Genomic DNA, 15,303 nt, shown 5'->3' with positions numbered 1-15,303 from the left:
ATTTTTGGCATCTTTATTTCTTATTCTTTCTAATTAACATTTTTCATATTAAACATTTAAGAAAAGGTCCACATTTGGATAATTACAAGGTGTTTTAAAAACCACAAATGCAGTAAAGACCTTTGGAATTGAAAGGTTGCCTAATATATCTTTATATCATATCATACAATAATAAATAGATCAAAATATCATGATCACAGCTCTACCTTTTTTTATGTTTGTTTATTTTTGAGAGACAGAGACAGAGACAGAGACAGAGAGAGAGACAGAACATGAGTGGGGGAGAGGCAGAGAGAGAGGGAGACACAGGGTCTGAAGCAGGCTCGAGGCTCCAAGCTGTTAGCACAGAGCCTGATGCAGGGCTTGAGCTCACGAATTGTGAGATCATGACCTGAGCCAAGGTCAGACAATCAGCCAACTGAGCCACCCAGGTGCCCACAACACTCCTTTTTAATACTCAAGTTGTTTCTGCTATTTTATTCTTATAAATTTCTCTATGTACCTTCTTACAAAATCAAACTTGGTGTATGTCTCTAGTTTTGTTTTTTGTTTTTTGTTTTTGGATAAACATCTGTAAGTGGAATTGTTGAGTTAAAGGTTGTACCAGTTATATTTGATTGCTTATATGTATGTCAACCTGGAATTATCGACTAAATTAATATTTTGTGAAGCATCTGTTCTTGACTTTTGTTCATTATTTTGCTTAGTTTTATCATATTCTTTTTTGTTTGTAAGAGCTCTTTATATATAAAAGATATCTATGGTGTTTCTCCTACTTATTTCTAATTGTACTTGGTGTCAGTGGAGAAGTAGTGTCCTTTCATTATGTCATGTGTTTGGGTTAAGTTTATTTTGGGGAATTTTATTCTGATCTCATTCTGATGCTGTTTTTAATGTAAGAAAACTTAGACAAAGATTTGTCTGGGCAGGGAATTTTTATATACTGTCTGAATTTAAAGTTGTTAGCATATCCAGAGAAGTGTACGCCTTTTTTTTTTTTTAATTCTCCATTAAAAGGAGTTCCAAAAATGAATTCTTACAGGAATAAAGTAACCCAACTTATACCGCAGCTTCCGTGGAGATAGTCAGACATATTATAAGAGAAATGAAACACCTACCATTTAACATATACCAGAGAGCTTATGAAACCTAGGATACGGCATTGGCACAGTGTATAAATAGATAGTGTTTATTTGCTTTACTTCTTTGTTCCAGCAAATTTCAAGCATATATACAAGTAGAGAGAGTAGTGTAATGAACCCCCATATACCCATATCCAGCTTCAACTATTATCAACACAGGGTCAATCTGATTTCAACTATGCCCACATTCCTTACCACTGTTGAAGCAAAGCAAAGATAGAATGTCGCTTAACCTGTACATATTTTTGTAACACTATAGTATTTAAATATTTTGTTCTCGTTCTAGATTTGGGATTCCTACTTTTACCTCGCAGTCATTTTTATAAACCAATTGTGTCTACAGTTAGAGATGTTCACACCTTCCAAAAAGAAAAAGGTGTTAGAAAAGTAAGTAGTAGTGTATCACTGGGTGCAATTATGAGGCAAATCAAATGTTGTGCCTTTAAAAGGGTGTTTAGTTCAAGTGATTCTTAAATCATGTCCATAACTGGAAACAACAATGGAGAGGCAATGAACAAGAGGACAAGAATCAGTCTTTTCTGGAAATTTTGAACTTACTTACTGTCCTCAGTCTTTCAGGAATCAGTGTACTATAGAAGCAAATACTAGGTATTTATCCAAAGGATACAAAAATGCTGATTTGAGGGGGCACATGCACCCCAATGTTTATTGCAGTGCTATCAACAATAGCCAAAGTATGGAAAGAGCCCAAATCTCCATCGACTGATAAATGGATAAAGAAGGTGTGGTGTGTGTATGTGTGTGTGTGTGTGTGTGTGTGTGTGTGTGTGTGTGTGTATATATATATATATATATATATATATATAATGGAATTTTAGTCCACAATCAAGAAGAGTTAGATCTTGCTATTTGTAACAACATGGATGGAACTACAGTGTATTGTTCTAAGGGAAAGAAGTCAGTCAGAGGAAGATATCATATGATTTCACTCGTGTGGAATTTAAGATACAAAACAGATGAACATAAGGGAAGGGAAGCAAAAATAATATAAAAACAGAGAGGGAGACAGACCATAAAAGACTCTTAAATACAGAGAATAAACAGAGGGTTGCTGGTGGGGTGTTGAGGGGGGTGGGGGTATGGGCAAGTGAAAGAGGGGCGTTGAGGAGACACTTGTTGGGATGAACACTGGGTATTATATGTAAGTGATGAGTCACTAAATTCTGTTCCTGAAATCATTAGTAGACGATAGGTTAACCAACTTGGATTTAAATTAAAAAAAAAAAAAAAAAAAGTGTAGGTTAAAGAAATGCCTAAAAATATAGGTGAAATCAAGAAAAATGTTTGTTGAAAATAATGACATTTACCTTACATATTTATTAAAAGAGTAATAAAGTGGGGAATAAATAAAATTAAAAATTAAAAAAAGAATCAAATAAATTAGGGGACAGATCTTTTTTATTAAAGGATTTATACAAGAATTTACATTAGAAGCATTACAACACCTACATTAAACATCTTTAATTAAAAACATAGTGTCTTTGGGACACCTGGGTGGCTCAGTCAGTTAAGTGTCTGACTCTTAACTTCGGCTCAGGTCATGATCTCACATTTTGTGGGTTTGAACCCTGTGTGAGGCTCTATGCTGGCAGTGTGGAACCTACTTGGGATTCTCTCTCTCTGCCCCTCACCTGCTCAAATACCCTGTCTCTCTTTCTTTCTCTCAAAATAAATAAACTTTAAAACAAACAAAAAACATTGTGTCTTTTATTTTTATTTTTTTAAGATTTTATTTTTTAAGTACTCTCCATACTCAACATGGGGCTTGAACTCACAACACCGAGATCAAGAGTCACATGCTTCACCAGCTGAGCCAGCCAGCCACCCCCCAACATAGTGTCTTTTAATTCACATTGATAGTTTATATCTTAAAGAGACACAAATGCCTTTTGTTCTGAAGGCTTTGTATCAGGTTTGCTTTTTGTTTTATTTCAGGTATGGTGACATGCGCGTCACAATGGGTTGTGAAATTTTCAGTATGTGGCAAAACCTAGGTAAGTAATGGAAAGAGAAGCCACCTCCATTGTAGTTGATCACTGTACTTTTAAGTGTGCAAATGAAGGACAATTTACCAATGATGGCGTTTGAAACCAAGTGTCTATATCAATAGTTATCATAGAAAGTAATTGATATTTTGGAATTGAATATGGTTATAACTAATTTTTTAAATTGGTACCTGTCTGAAAAATCAACTTACCTTTGTGTGTTTCATTATTCATGAACGATAAATTTTATAATCTACCAATGCTCCAATAATACATTTTTAGCAATGAGCTAATCTTTCAGAATTTGGGATTGTAACAACTCAAAATTTCTAGAACTCCGAATTGAGGCTATGAATCATAACAAATTTAGAATTAACTTGATGAAGCATTGGCTTGTGCACCAGTACTCTTAAAAACTTGACAGCATGGATCTATATCATAAAGAGTATAGCCGAAGGATTTTAAAGCATCTGCAGTTGCTAAGATACTATTAGATTCCGTTTTGTTATGACACAGCAGATAGAGCGTATTACTATAGTAAATTGTTGACCCTGACCTGGTTGCATGGAAAAGAATAATATTTGGAAAATAAATTGTTTTACAATCTCATTGGCATATGGTTTCTTTATAGAGATCCAACTTATTTAATTTTGTATGCTAATTGTGCAAGTTTATAGTATTCATTTACTATTACTGCATTGTAAATTTCTCCTTGCAATTCATTAAAGTGATGGGCTTATTTGAATTGAATATGTAATGATCTAAAAGTATCTTTTCTCTTGGGCTCATCCAAGCACAACTTGGAAATGGCAGGATTTGTTTTCTGTAAATGAAAATAGAACCATTATCATTTTACTTCATGTACAGAATGATTTTTGACCAGGATCTGTATATATACATAGTGATATTCATAGCAATTTGAGGAAGCCTTTTTACATATAATTGAACCCCCTGTTCAGTGCTTGCTGGTGATTTCAGCAAATAAGTGAGTTAGCATCTTGAAAGCAATCTCCACCTGTCTAAGGCCAGCTAGAAGTCTATGATGTATCTTTAGATTCAGCTCAAAAAATAGCATCAGTTTGTCTTACTTGATGAGTACCCCTCTCAGTCTTTATGTTTTGTTAATTCTTTGTGGTGTTTTTCAAAAGCAGATAAAGCCCTGTACTGCCCATATTGCATTTGGCATTAATTTAACAAGATGTTTTCCAAAGAATGCTGCATTGGAATGCTGTTGTGGTTGATTAAATCCTTGTCAGAGCTCAAATGATGAAACCAGGACAGATTCGTTTGAGTTACCAGAATGTTAGAAAACATGGCAGATTTCCCTTTTAGATGAATATTAGCCTTGCTAATGGTTATGTGGTTGTTTCCACATAAATCTTTACTCAAGCCAGGATAGCTATGCACTTAGGGCCATGACCATGGGCTTGTTAAATAAAGCTGGTGCCTTTAGTCTCCCTAATGATCTCATGATATACTTGATAAACTTTCCCCAGCTATTTTGTCCTTAAAACAAAAATATTTCTACCTCTCTGGTTTTTGTGTTAAATTATTTCTTTGTTTCGCTCAAAAATCTAGACAATGTGGAAAATCTCTGGAACATATGGATCCCCCCAACACATGATCATGTCAGTAGTCTTTAGAACATCGGTACTCAAATGGACCTGGAGCCCCAGCAGCATCACTGGGAGCTTGTGAGAGATGCAAATGACCTGGCTCCACCCCAGACCTACTGAAACGGAATCACTGGGAGTGGACACAACTGTGTTTTAATAGGTTCTCCAGATGATTCTTGACTAAGGATCGGAAAGCACTGCTTTAGATACTATCCCCTTTCTTTGTTTTCCCAGCCCTAAAGACTAGCTCTAGCTTAGTTCTAGCAGTCTGTTAGAAAAGGCTCATTATACTCAATACAAATTCCCAGCATGACATAGTTCAAATACAAGATGAGGGTAACTTTTCACCTCATTCCTTTGTTTTTGTATTATTTCCCTGGAGTTGTGTCCTGACTTTTCTAAGACTTCCAAAACATAAGGTGAATTTTAAAGGTCACTGCTATTGTACAACAACTAGACTTGGGAAATGTTTAGAAGTGTTAAAGCCTCTCTTGCGACATGAATTTTTACAAAATGATAAGAAAAATTAAGGATTCGAAGTGCTATTTTAACACCCCTTAGAAACCTTAATTCAGCTTGTTACTTAGCAATCTGAAAATATATTTATTACAATTTGGTTTATGGAAGATGTCACATTGAGTGTTTAGAATGCTAAAGATTTTATTCAGATAATTATAGATGCCCATTTCTTAATGGAACAGGCCAACAAATTCAATGTAACATAATTCATAAAGCCCTGGCTATGTGCAAGTTATTTGGAGAGATATAACAAAACTGGTCCATGTCTGTACAGAGCTTAGTTTTAAAATGTTACATTTTAAACCTTTTGTCCAGTTTCTGTGAGACAAGAAAAATCTTGATAAAAACCAATCACCATGTTTTAGTAAAGCAAGTAAGCTTTATGATTTTATCAATCAAGATCCTCAGTAATTTTTAGTAGATATAAAAAACGCTAACTATTAGAAAGTAAATTGCAGAAAGGAAATAATACTCAGAGTAATTAATACATTTTTGGCCATTTGAAACTACCCAGTTAGTCTAATACAGAAACAAAATTTTACTGAACAATTATTATTATTATTATTATTATTATTATTATTATTATTATTTTAGACAGAGGGAGAGCTGGGGAGAGGGATGAAAAGAGACAATCTTAAGCAGGCTCCATGCTGAGCATGGAGCCTGATGAGGGGCTTGATCTCATGACCCTGGGATCATGACCTGAGCCCAAATCAAGAGTCACATGTTCAACCAGCTGAGCCACCCAGGCACCCCTGAACAATATTTTTCAATCAGATTTTGGTCATTAATATTTACCTAGAAGTGTGGAAACTCTTTCATATGCTAGGAACAAGTTGGTTCTTCCATTCTGTTGAGGACAAGGAATAAAGGGCACATGTAATTTTGTCTGCTTTTAAGCACAAAGCTGTACGATTTCCGAATCTGATCATTATATCCCTAGATTTACCTATGAACAATGGACCATATAGCGATTATAGGTTTAATTTTTTGAGGAAATGCCATACTGTATTCCACAGTGACTGTACTATTTTACATTCCCACTAACAGTACACATGAGTTCCATTGTCTCCACATCCTTGCCAACGCTTGTTCTTTTCTCTCTTTTTCTCTCTTTTTGAGAATAGCCGTCCTAAGGTGTGTGAGGTGGTATCTCCCTGTGGTTTTGATAAAGTACTTTTGAAGAGTAAAGACCAAGTAGTGAAAAGCGAATACCTTTTCTTAAATGTGTTCATTTCCAAGTGGAAGGACTAAAAATGTTCTGTCAAGACAAGGGGAAAGAGAAGGGGGAAGGCATAAATCCCCGCCCCCCAATTTTATACATTAGCACTATATTTACAAGAATAGTCTACAAAGAAAGAAGCTAGTCTTGACTACTGTGTCCCACCTTTGGCATTCATCATGCTTCAAGGTTAAGTTGTTTCTTGCTATTTTTAGTTGAACTAACATTCTTACTAAATATAAAGTGGGCTCTTTTTTCCACATTTGCAAACACAGCGTCTTGTAACTGCTGTAGAAAAATCAATACTTCCCTAACAGGCTGTTCTGTGCCCATAAATATAAAACTCCAGCAGCCCAAGTAGCAGATGCCCTAAATACTTCAAAACAAGACCATGTGGCTGACAATTAGAGATGGGGAAAGTATACTAAATCTTCAGTTTAAAAAGAAATCATTTAAATAAAGTTTATTTTGCTGTTGTCATACATAGCTCAAAATTTTGCTTTGCTGATTGGGGAGGATTTAGGTTTACTATAGTGGAGAGCCTGTTCAGGTTTGCATAGGGTCTGTGTTCCCAGACTATGTGTTCAGCAAATAAGGCTACCTTCATGCATTCCTGTATAGTGATTTAAATGTAGGTGTGGCCTGTCTACTGTCAGTAGAAAATCAGGCTACAAAATAGACTGTATGGACTTAGTTGGATTGTGATTAGAAGAAACCAACTATAAATGACATGTTTTAGGACCATCAGAGAAAGTTTAATTTAGGCTGAGTTTTAGATTAAGGAATTATTGTTTGCCTTTGTTAGGTGTGGTAAAGGCATTGTAATTCTGTGTGTGTGTGTGTGTGTGTGTGTGTGTGTGTGTGTGTGTGTGTGTAAATAATAATGTCCTACCTTAAAGATGCTTACTGATTTGCATACAAGTAGAATGATATATCTCAGACTTGCTTTAAAGTACCCTAGAGGGGGGAAAATAGTTGCGGTGATAGACGAAACAGGATTGGCAAAAATGTAGATAATTGTATGGAGCACCTGGGTGGCTCAGTCGGTTAAACGTCCGACTTCAGCTCAGGGCATGATCTCACAGTTCATGGTTCGAACCCTGCGTCAGGCTCTGTGCTGATAGCTCAGAGTCTAAAGCCTGCTTCAGATTCTGTGTCTCCCTCTCTCTCTCTGCCACTCCCCCACTTATGCTCTGTCTCTCACCATCTCTCAAATAAACATCGAAAACAAGTTTCTTTTACATGTAGGTAATTGTTGAAGCTAGATGATGTGTATGTGGGGATTTGCTTTACTATTCTTTATAATTTTATGTATATTTAAGTTTTTTCATAGTAAAAAACAATGTTTTATTGAAGTATAATTAACATACAGTCATGTTAGCTTCAGGTATACAGCATAGTGATTCAGCAATTCTGTACATTACTCAGTGCTCCCCAGGATAAATGTGGTCATCATCTGTCACCAAACAATGCATAGTAAAAATTTTTTCAAAGAAGCAAATCAGGTTATAAAATGTCTATAAATAGAAGACTTTTTTTTTTAAAGGAGATTCAAAAATACTCGGGCAAACAGTGATAAATAAAGTAAGTGCATGCTAATGCTGTTCTTGATTAGAGAGGGCCAAAGGATGCCAGGCCCAGGAAAGATTAAAAAGGAAGATGATAATGTTGCAGCTCTGAATCTCATTTCACCAAGCCAGGGAGGACTATTCGGGCTGGCAGGGAATTTGGTTTTATTTTGTCGTTCTTGCCATTTCTATTACCCCTCCTCCACACATACCCAAAGGCTGTGCAAAGATTTGGTATCTTACACAGTCTCAAAACCGTGGGGAAGCCCTCCTGGTTATTGGTTACATGATGCATATATGGTCCCTTCAGTCCATGGCTCTGTGAGGGTATAGCATCCATGGTAGACCTGGAACCTCTGAGGCCATCCCCTAGGGGCAGAGTCATGGAATGGGTGTAAGGCCTGCTAATCTCAGGATGGGCTGGAAGTCTCCTTCCCTGTTTCTCTTTCTTCCCCTCTTTTGCCAGAATATCTTGAATAAGCATTGAGTAGGTTAGGCTTTTCCAAATGACAGTATGAGTTTTTGAGTTCAGGTTCCTTCTGCTTTCTGCCCTGATAAAAATAACTGAGGAAAGCAATCCCAAAAGCTGGCAGCTAGTTCCCTGCTTGAAATGTGTGTATTGGGAGGATGGGGGAGATACAGGGAGAAGAACCAGGGATTGACACTTCTCTATATTCTGCCACAGTGAGCTTGTTCAGTCTTGAAAGGACTCATTCTTTTGGAGGAAAGTGTACAAGGTTAGATTAATAAGGAAGTTTCTTCTGATGAATAAGAAGGAGGTGTTCTTGCTTGAATGAGGAGAACTAAGGAGTCCCTTGGGAAAGATAAAATGGTACCTGGATCACAAAGAAAGGTAGGAGAGCAAAAGGAATTATAAGCCAAGTTTATTCCTCACACATAATGGGTATGAATAAGTAATTAAGAGATGGTGAGAAACAAATTACTTTTAATGAAACCTGAAAGAGAAAGGAAAAGACTGTGTGGTTTCAGTGTTGGAAAGGATAGGGACTTTCAGATAGGCTGGGGGGTGTGGCTTGTGTCCTGCTAATGTCCCTAGCATGGAGGAAAAGGGATGGGGAGCCACATGGTGAAGATTGCTGAACTGTTTCTAGGCACCTTCCAATCGCAAAACGCAGTGATTTTACAAACACCTGCTTGGGTTTGCCTGTCTTTGATCTCATCCATCATTTTTCCCCCCCAGTCTCCAAATGTTTCCTTTCATTTTCTTTTAAAAACCCCTCTAAAGCCAATATAAATTTAAAGTCCATATTTGCACCCCGGATTTATATATATCCAAGCTCTTCGGCCACACTCATGCCTTCTAGTACAGAAAACAAAATAGAGGAAATGATAATTAATGCAAAGGTATGTAACTCCAAAATGTGCAAGTAACTCTGAATGGTATGAATTTGTGTATATTTGACCCTTGCATAAAAAAAGACCAAAGGTAGAAAAGAATAAGGGGAAACTATCTTCTTGCATGAAGCCAGCTCCCTTCTGCTTGGCTTCCTAACCTGTTCTATGGGTTTTATTAAATGATTGCTTTCAGTGTCACATGCTTCAGATGCTAAAAGTTAGTGCTTATTATCAAAATGAAACTCTGAGATTTAACATAGATGATTAGTGTAATGAACTGAAGTCAACACTCTTTTGCTAGATGAAATCATCTGTGTCCACCCCACCCTCTACCTTCCTTTCCTCGGAAGTATCAGTACCATACCTTTGTGTACTTTGGTAATTATACCATTTTGAGTTCACTGTCGTTACACTGTAATCTTTTTAGAAAATTGTTACATTCTTTTTTTTTTTGAACTACCATTTACTTTTTTGTTTAGGCTGTGTGTTTATTATGTTTAAAAACATAAGAAAAATTATATGCATGGACCACTTTTTTCATATATAAAAAGTGCCTATTATTTTAACCACCCAGAGATAATAACCTTTGTGGTTAACATTAGGGGATAAATCTTCTTGACTACTTACCACTACACACACACACACACACACACACACACACACACACACACACACACACATGTTTCGTCTTTTTAACGAAGGAAATACCCATCCATACTGTATTTTACCTTGCTTTTTCTTTTTTAAAATTTTTTAACATTCATTTATTTTTGTGAGAGAGAGAGCGAGCGAGCAGGGAGGGGGCAGAGAGACAGAGAGAGAATCTGAAGCCGACTCCTGAGCCATCAGTACAGAGCCCGATGCAGGGCTTGAACTCACGAGCCCTGAGATCATGACCCGAGCTGAAGTCGGACACTTAACCGATTGAGCCACCTAGGCACCCTATGCCTTGCTTTTTCGGTTAATCGCATTGAGAAACTTGGCCTGTTATCCTTCCTAACCCTCATTTTTAGTGACTGCATAAAAAATTCAATGTGTGACTATATAATAGTATACATAACCAATTCCTGATGATTTAACTTTTGGTGTCATTTTAATTCATTTTTCATTTGTGGTGTAATTTTTAATGGTATCTTACAGCTTTTTTTAACTGTGAAAAAGTAAATCCCTAGTTTTTTAATATAAAATGATGGAGAAATATTAATCAACATATGGAAATTTACTGTTTATATATCTGCTTAGGGAAATATATTCTTGCCTGGAGAGAGAACTCTAATTGCATGTACTCCTAGCAATCATTTTAAATAAATTGAATAATATAAATTTTCTGAAATCTTAAGATTGATATACTGAAACTTGAATGTTTGATTCAATTTAGGAGAGCACAAGCTTCATTTTATCCCTGCCTTGATTGGCCCTTTCCTAGAAGTGACCTTGATACCACAGCCAGATCTCCGGAATGTCATGATTCCTATTTTTCATGACATGATGGACTGGGAGCAGAGACGGACCGGCAATTTTAAACAGGTAGGTAGACACGCTTCTCAGAAAGAGTCTCAGTTCTGCTTGAACTTCTCTGAGCTACCAGATTCCACTCTGAGTTGGGAAATAAGTATCGAACAGGCTTTCAAGGGACCTAGATTCCAGCCTTGCCTGCCTTCTCCCTTTCATATGGCCTTGGTCACCTCTCCAGTTCGTGTTCCCCCGAGCCCCTGTGGAAGCCCTAAAATCCCTTTCAGCTGAAAAATTCTGCAACTTCCAAGTCTTTGTTAAAGAGCTGGCAGAGATTCTTTTTGTTCCCAGTTGGCCACAACACAGAGGAATTGGAAGGTTAACGATTCTTAAAATCATTGGCCTCTCAGTGGTTCACACATTGCATTTGGTGAATGGCTTAGCTTTGACCATTTGGTGCACAGAATGTTTTATTGCTTTTTGCTCGAAGCATTGAGAATTAATTTAAACAGGAAGGCAGTGGAAATTCTTGCAAAGGAGATTCTGAAGAGACGAGCCTATCATTTCTCGTTGACTAGGTTCTGCTAGGTCTGCTCCAGTTTTGGAAAGAATAGATGTTTTTATTACAAAATCAGATCACGTAAGAAATCAGCTGATTTGCAGTGCCAGGTTACTCAAGTTAGAGACGGTAGGCTTCCCTTCTGTGGGCGCTGTCCCGCACTAACTTGTACACGCTCACCTGTGTGGAGGATCTGGCGCCCCCTTCATGCTTCTCCCAGTGAAGCCTCTCTCAAATTTTAGAAATGATTGTCAAGGGTCTGAGCAAGCTGAATGCATACGCAGCACCCTCCCACTGCCAGAAGCATGGCCTTCTCCTGTATCCATATCTACGTTTCTTTTCAAGAAAGCTAATCACTGAACAAAAGGCTATTTTAAAATTGTTCTCGTGTTGGGGGGGGACCCCACTGTCCTTTCCTTTTGTCTTCATACCCTTATTAGAATTTGATTCAAAGGAATAACTGAGCTTAGTCCTTTGACAATGTCACATATCCCTCCCAATCTGTCATTGCTTACCTCTCTCTGGCCATGCAGGGGTGTTTCATTTTCTGTCTCTGCTGCCTCAGACAGATGAAGGGGCTATTTCTGCTTTTTCTGATACTCAAGGCCTAAAGGATTTACATTCTCGAAGATATAAATGTTTTGACTACAGTTTTTCAGGAAATATGTCCTTTCTCTCTCATGTAGCTTATTGCTGACTTAGAATATTTCTATGGATGTACCATCTGTACATGGATAAGGCAAGTTCTCATCTTGAGCAGAGAGATTTAGGGCAACCTCGAACTGTTTTGAGAAAGAAAAAAAAAACATGAAACACATCAAAGATTTAAATTAACGTCTGTGGGTATGTTACTCTGCTAATGTTCTTACACATATAGTGATTTTTTTAAAAAAATAAATAAATAAGTAGGACTTGCCAGTTTTTATAGCTCTTAAAAAAATTCACATGTTTAAGTGGGGCTGCAAGCATTTGTGTTTGAGTCAACAAATAGATAGATGTCTTTGGTGGCAGCAAACGCTACCCTGCCGGGAGTTTGAAGTTGTGCTACTCTATCTAAATCAGCCCCTAGAATTCCAAGGGGATATCTGCTATTAACCGCAGCTTATGATAATGTTGCTTTCACAAAATTCACTGCCTTTTCCCTTGCAGACTTGAGTATGTTTCAGTTTGCCTAGAAATCCCACTTTGTGAAGGGAAAGAAAGGGAGTAATATTTGGGTATGTTTCAGGTGGAAGCTAAGCTAATTGACAAACTGGACAGCCTGATGTCAGAAGGCAAAGGTGATGAAACATACCGTGAGCTCTTCAACAGTATGTGAGTAATATGTTTATCTCATGTTGATTCCATCCAGAGGATTTTGTGTCCGCGTTTAGCGGCTGAGAGCTGCAAAGACAGCTTGGGTCTCGCAGGAATGCTTTGTCTTTGTGGAGTGTGAAATAAAGGATAATTGCCGAACTCTGGCAAATGGATCTTATTGTGTTGATGATTAGACACGTCTCCTTATTTTAATCTCTGATGAGGTCAGGTCACATGTGTTATGTAACAAATCTCACTCTTTTCAAGCCCCAGAATTAAAACCAGGCTGCAAGATAATGATTTTAAGTAGGGTTAACGGTGGGGGTGGTGGGAGGGGCGGGGCGTGGGAAATGGTGTGATTCTCGAGTTCCTGTGCAATGCTTTCCAAAGCAAGATATCCTTGGCTGATTTGTTGTTGGCGAAACTAACATAGTTGGCATGTTTTTCAATACTTGATTTAATTCATCGATACCCATTGCTCACCCACCATTATTAATTGCTTTCTGAATGTTTCTTATTAGAATATCACAGAAGCAAGTCATTTTTAGTAAATTCTCTAATTTGGATTTGAATGGAGGCTAAATACCACAAGAGTGCTGTAAGGAGACTTTGAAGTTGTCCTTATGGACAGAAGGGCAGAATGTGACCAAGTGCAGGATGAATTGCTTATACCAAGGTTTCATCCACTGTGTGAGATGGCCAGAGAGGATATGTGAGAGTGTTTTAGTATTTTAGGAGTTTAATTCTAACACTTGTTTTCTCTACATTTTCTGTGGATCTCAGTCATTTTCAGTCCTAGAATATTGATAAAGTGCTTCTATTTGAAGGAAGGACTACCTCATTGTGCTTGGAGAATGTTTGCACTTCTTTCAGAAGTGCAAAAATAATTCAGCGATACCTTTTCTATTACAAAATATACTCTTACTTGTATTTGTGCCTAAGTGTCACGTAAAACTATTAATGCTTTTGGGGCACCTAGGTGGCTCATTCGGTTAAGCGTCTTGATTTCAGCTCAGGTCTTGATCTCAGGTTTGTGAGGTCAAGCCCCACATTGGGTTCTGCACTAGGCATGAAGCCTACTTAAAAAAAAAAAAAAAAAAAAAAACTATTAATGCTTTAAAACTGATAGCCAAATGCAAAGTTGTATAATTCATTTTATGATTAATTTAGAAAAGTAGATATATTAGTATACAGGTTTACAAAGTATTATTAGTGACTGATAGATTTAAACTTGCCTGACTGAAAATCATCCCTGAAGCTTTTAAGAAAATTACATTCAAAGGAAAAGCCAAGAAGGGGTATACAGATTTCCTAGGATGGTGGTGGGTGATGATAAAATATATTCTTTCTGCTGATTCCTAAACAAAACCATTTTCTTCTGATACTATAATTAAACTGGAACTTTTAGTAATTATTCACCAAGCCCTCATTCATTCTAGTGTACAAAGCGTCTGTATTTCATGACAGCTGGAGTTTAGCAAGAATTCTGATTAAAACCTCATCCAGTGTAATAAATTGCCTTTGAAAACTGCTCTCATTTCAGTTACTAGTCCTTGGTTTGAACAAAGAACTAAAATGAGAAAGCAGTAAGTGAAATGAATCTCTTGAGATTTGTGATTAATTATGTATAATAAATTCACAAGATTAATAAATACATCATTTTATAGTGCCTCTTATCTACTTTAATAAAGGCCTATAGCATGCAATTTGGATTGCTTGTGTATAAATGTAGCTTTGAAATAGAAGATGTACCTTGACATTAGAATCAAACTAGTAATTAATATATTAAGCGTCTATAGTTAGGACTGTTTCAAGGTGCCTGATTCATTCAATGGAGATTATTTCTCTTTTATGATTTTTAGCACATTATTAGAAATGTTGCTATAAATATTTTTCTTTCATGCCTTTATATTCAGCATATTGGGATTAAATAAAACCTAAAAGTAATAATTAAATATCATTACCACCTGAGCTCAGAAAAGAAAGTGAAAATCTAGCTGTATTTCAGGAAACAATAAAATGCTTTTTTGGCAATAGAAATCACAAAGACTTAGTATAAGCACCTTGAGTCACTGCACACGTTATGAATTAGGAACATAATGATACAGGCTCTCATTTGCTCTCTGTAATTAATATCTGAAACTTCATAAAATTTGCTTGGAAGCTGAATGTAGCTCACTGCTTCCTTAAAATGTAATAGTTGCCCAGATAGCCTCCTTAGAAGGAGACTTGACCTTTGTGTAGCAGTTTCCTTCCCAAGAGCTCACTTTGCCTTTCATCAACCCTAATGTTATCTTCATTTACCCATACTACATTTTTTTGAAATAAGTAGGAGTCAGGATTTATTATTTTTGATAATGCTGAAATTGTAGGACATAGACACCAATAGTGATATATCCCGAATAGAGTATCAGAACTAAATTCTAATTCCCTTGGCTCCACTTGGTTCACCCATTGGGTTTCGTTTATCGAGCAGCTCCCTGTGCCAGGTACTCTGCTAGGGCTGGGGGCACTGCAGTGACTATGCTGTAGGAGTGCACAGTAGGGTTTCCAGAAGAGATACCATC

The 15,303-nt window shown here is 36.9% G+C and overlaps 1 protein-coding gene across 7 annotated transcripts in view; it reads left to right on the top strand.

Annotated features, from left to right (window-relative positions):
- Positions 1-15,303, top strand: part of DOCK4 (dedicator of cytokinesis 4) — a 433,703-nt gene that overhangs the window by 361,614 nt on the left and 56,786 nt on the right. For all 7 annotated transcript variants that reach the window (XM_030308249.1, XM_030308247.1, XM_030308245.1 and 4 more), the window contains 4 exons: positions 1,429-1,529; positions 3,099-3,157; positions 10,808-10,956; positions 12,669-12,754. In XM_030308249.1, the coding sequence (XP_030164109.1) occupies positions 1,429-1,529; positions 3,099-3,157; positions 10,808-10,956; positions 12,669-12,754 (395 nt within the window). The remainder of the gene's footprint in view (positions 1-1,428; positions 1,530-3,098; positions 3,158-10,807; positions 10,957-12,668; positions 12,755-15,303) is intronic.

This window comes from Lynx canadensis, chromosome A2, assembly GCF_007474595.2.
Source record: "Lynx canadensis isolate LIC74 chromosome A2, mLynCan4.pri.v2, whole genome shotgun sequence".
Classification (NCBI taxonomy): Eukaryota; Metazoa; Chordata; class Mammalia; order Carnivora; family Felidae; genus Lynx; species Lynx canadensis.
This window is presented reverse-complemented; position numbering and strand designations above follow the sequence as displayed.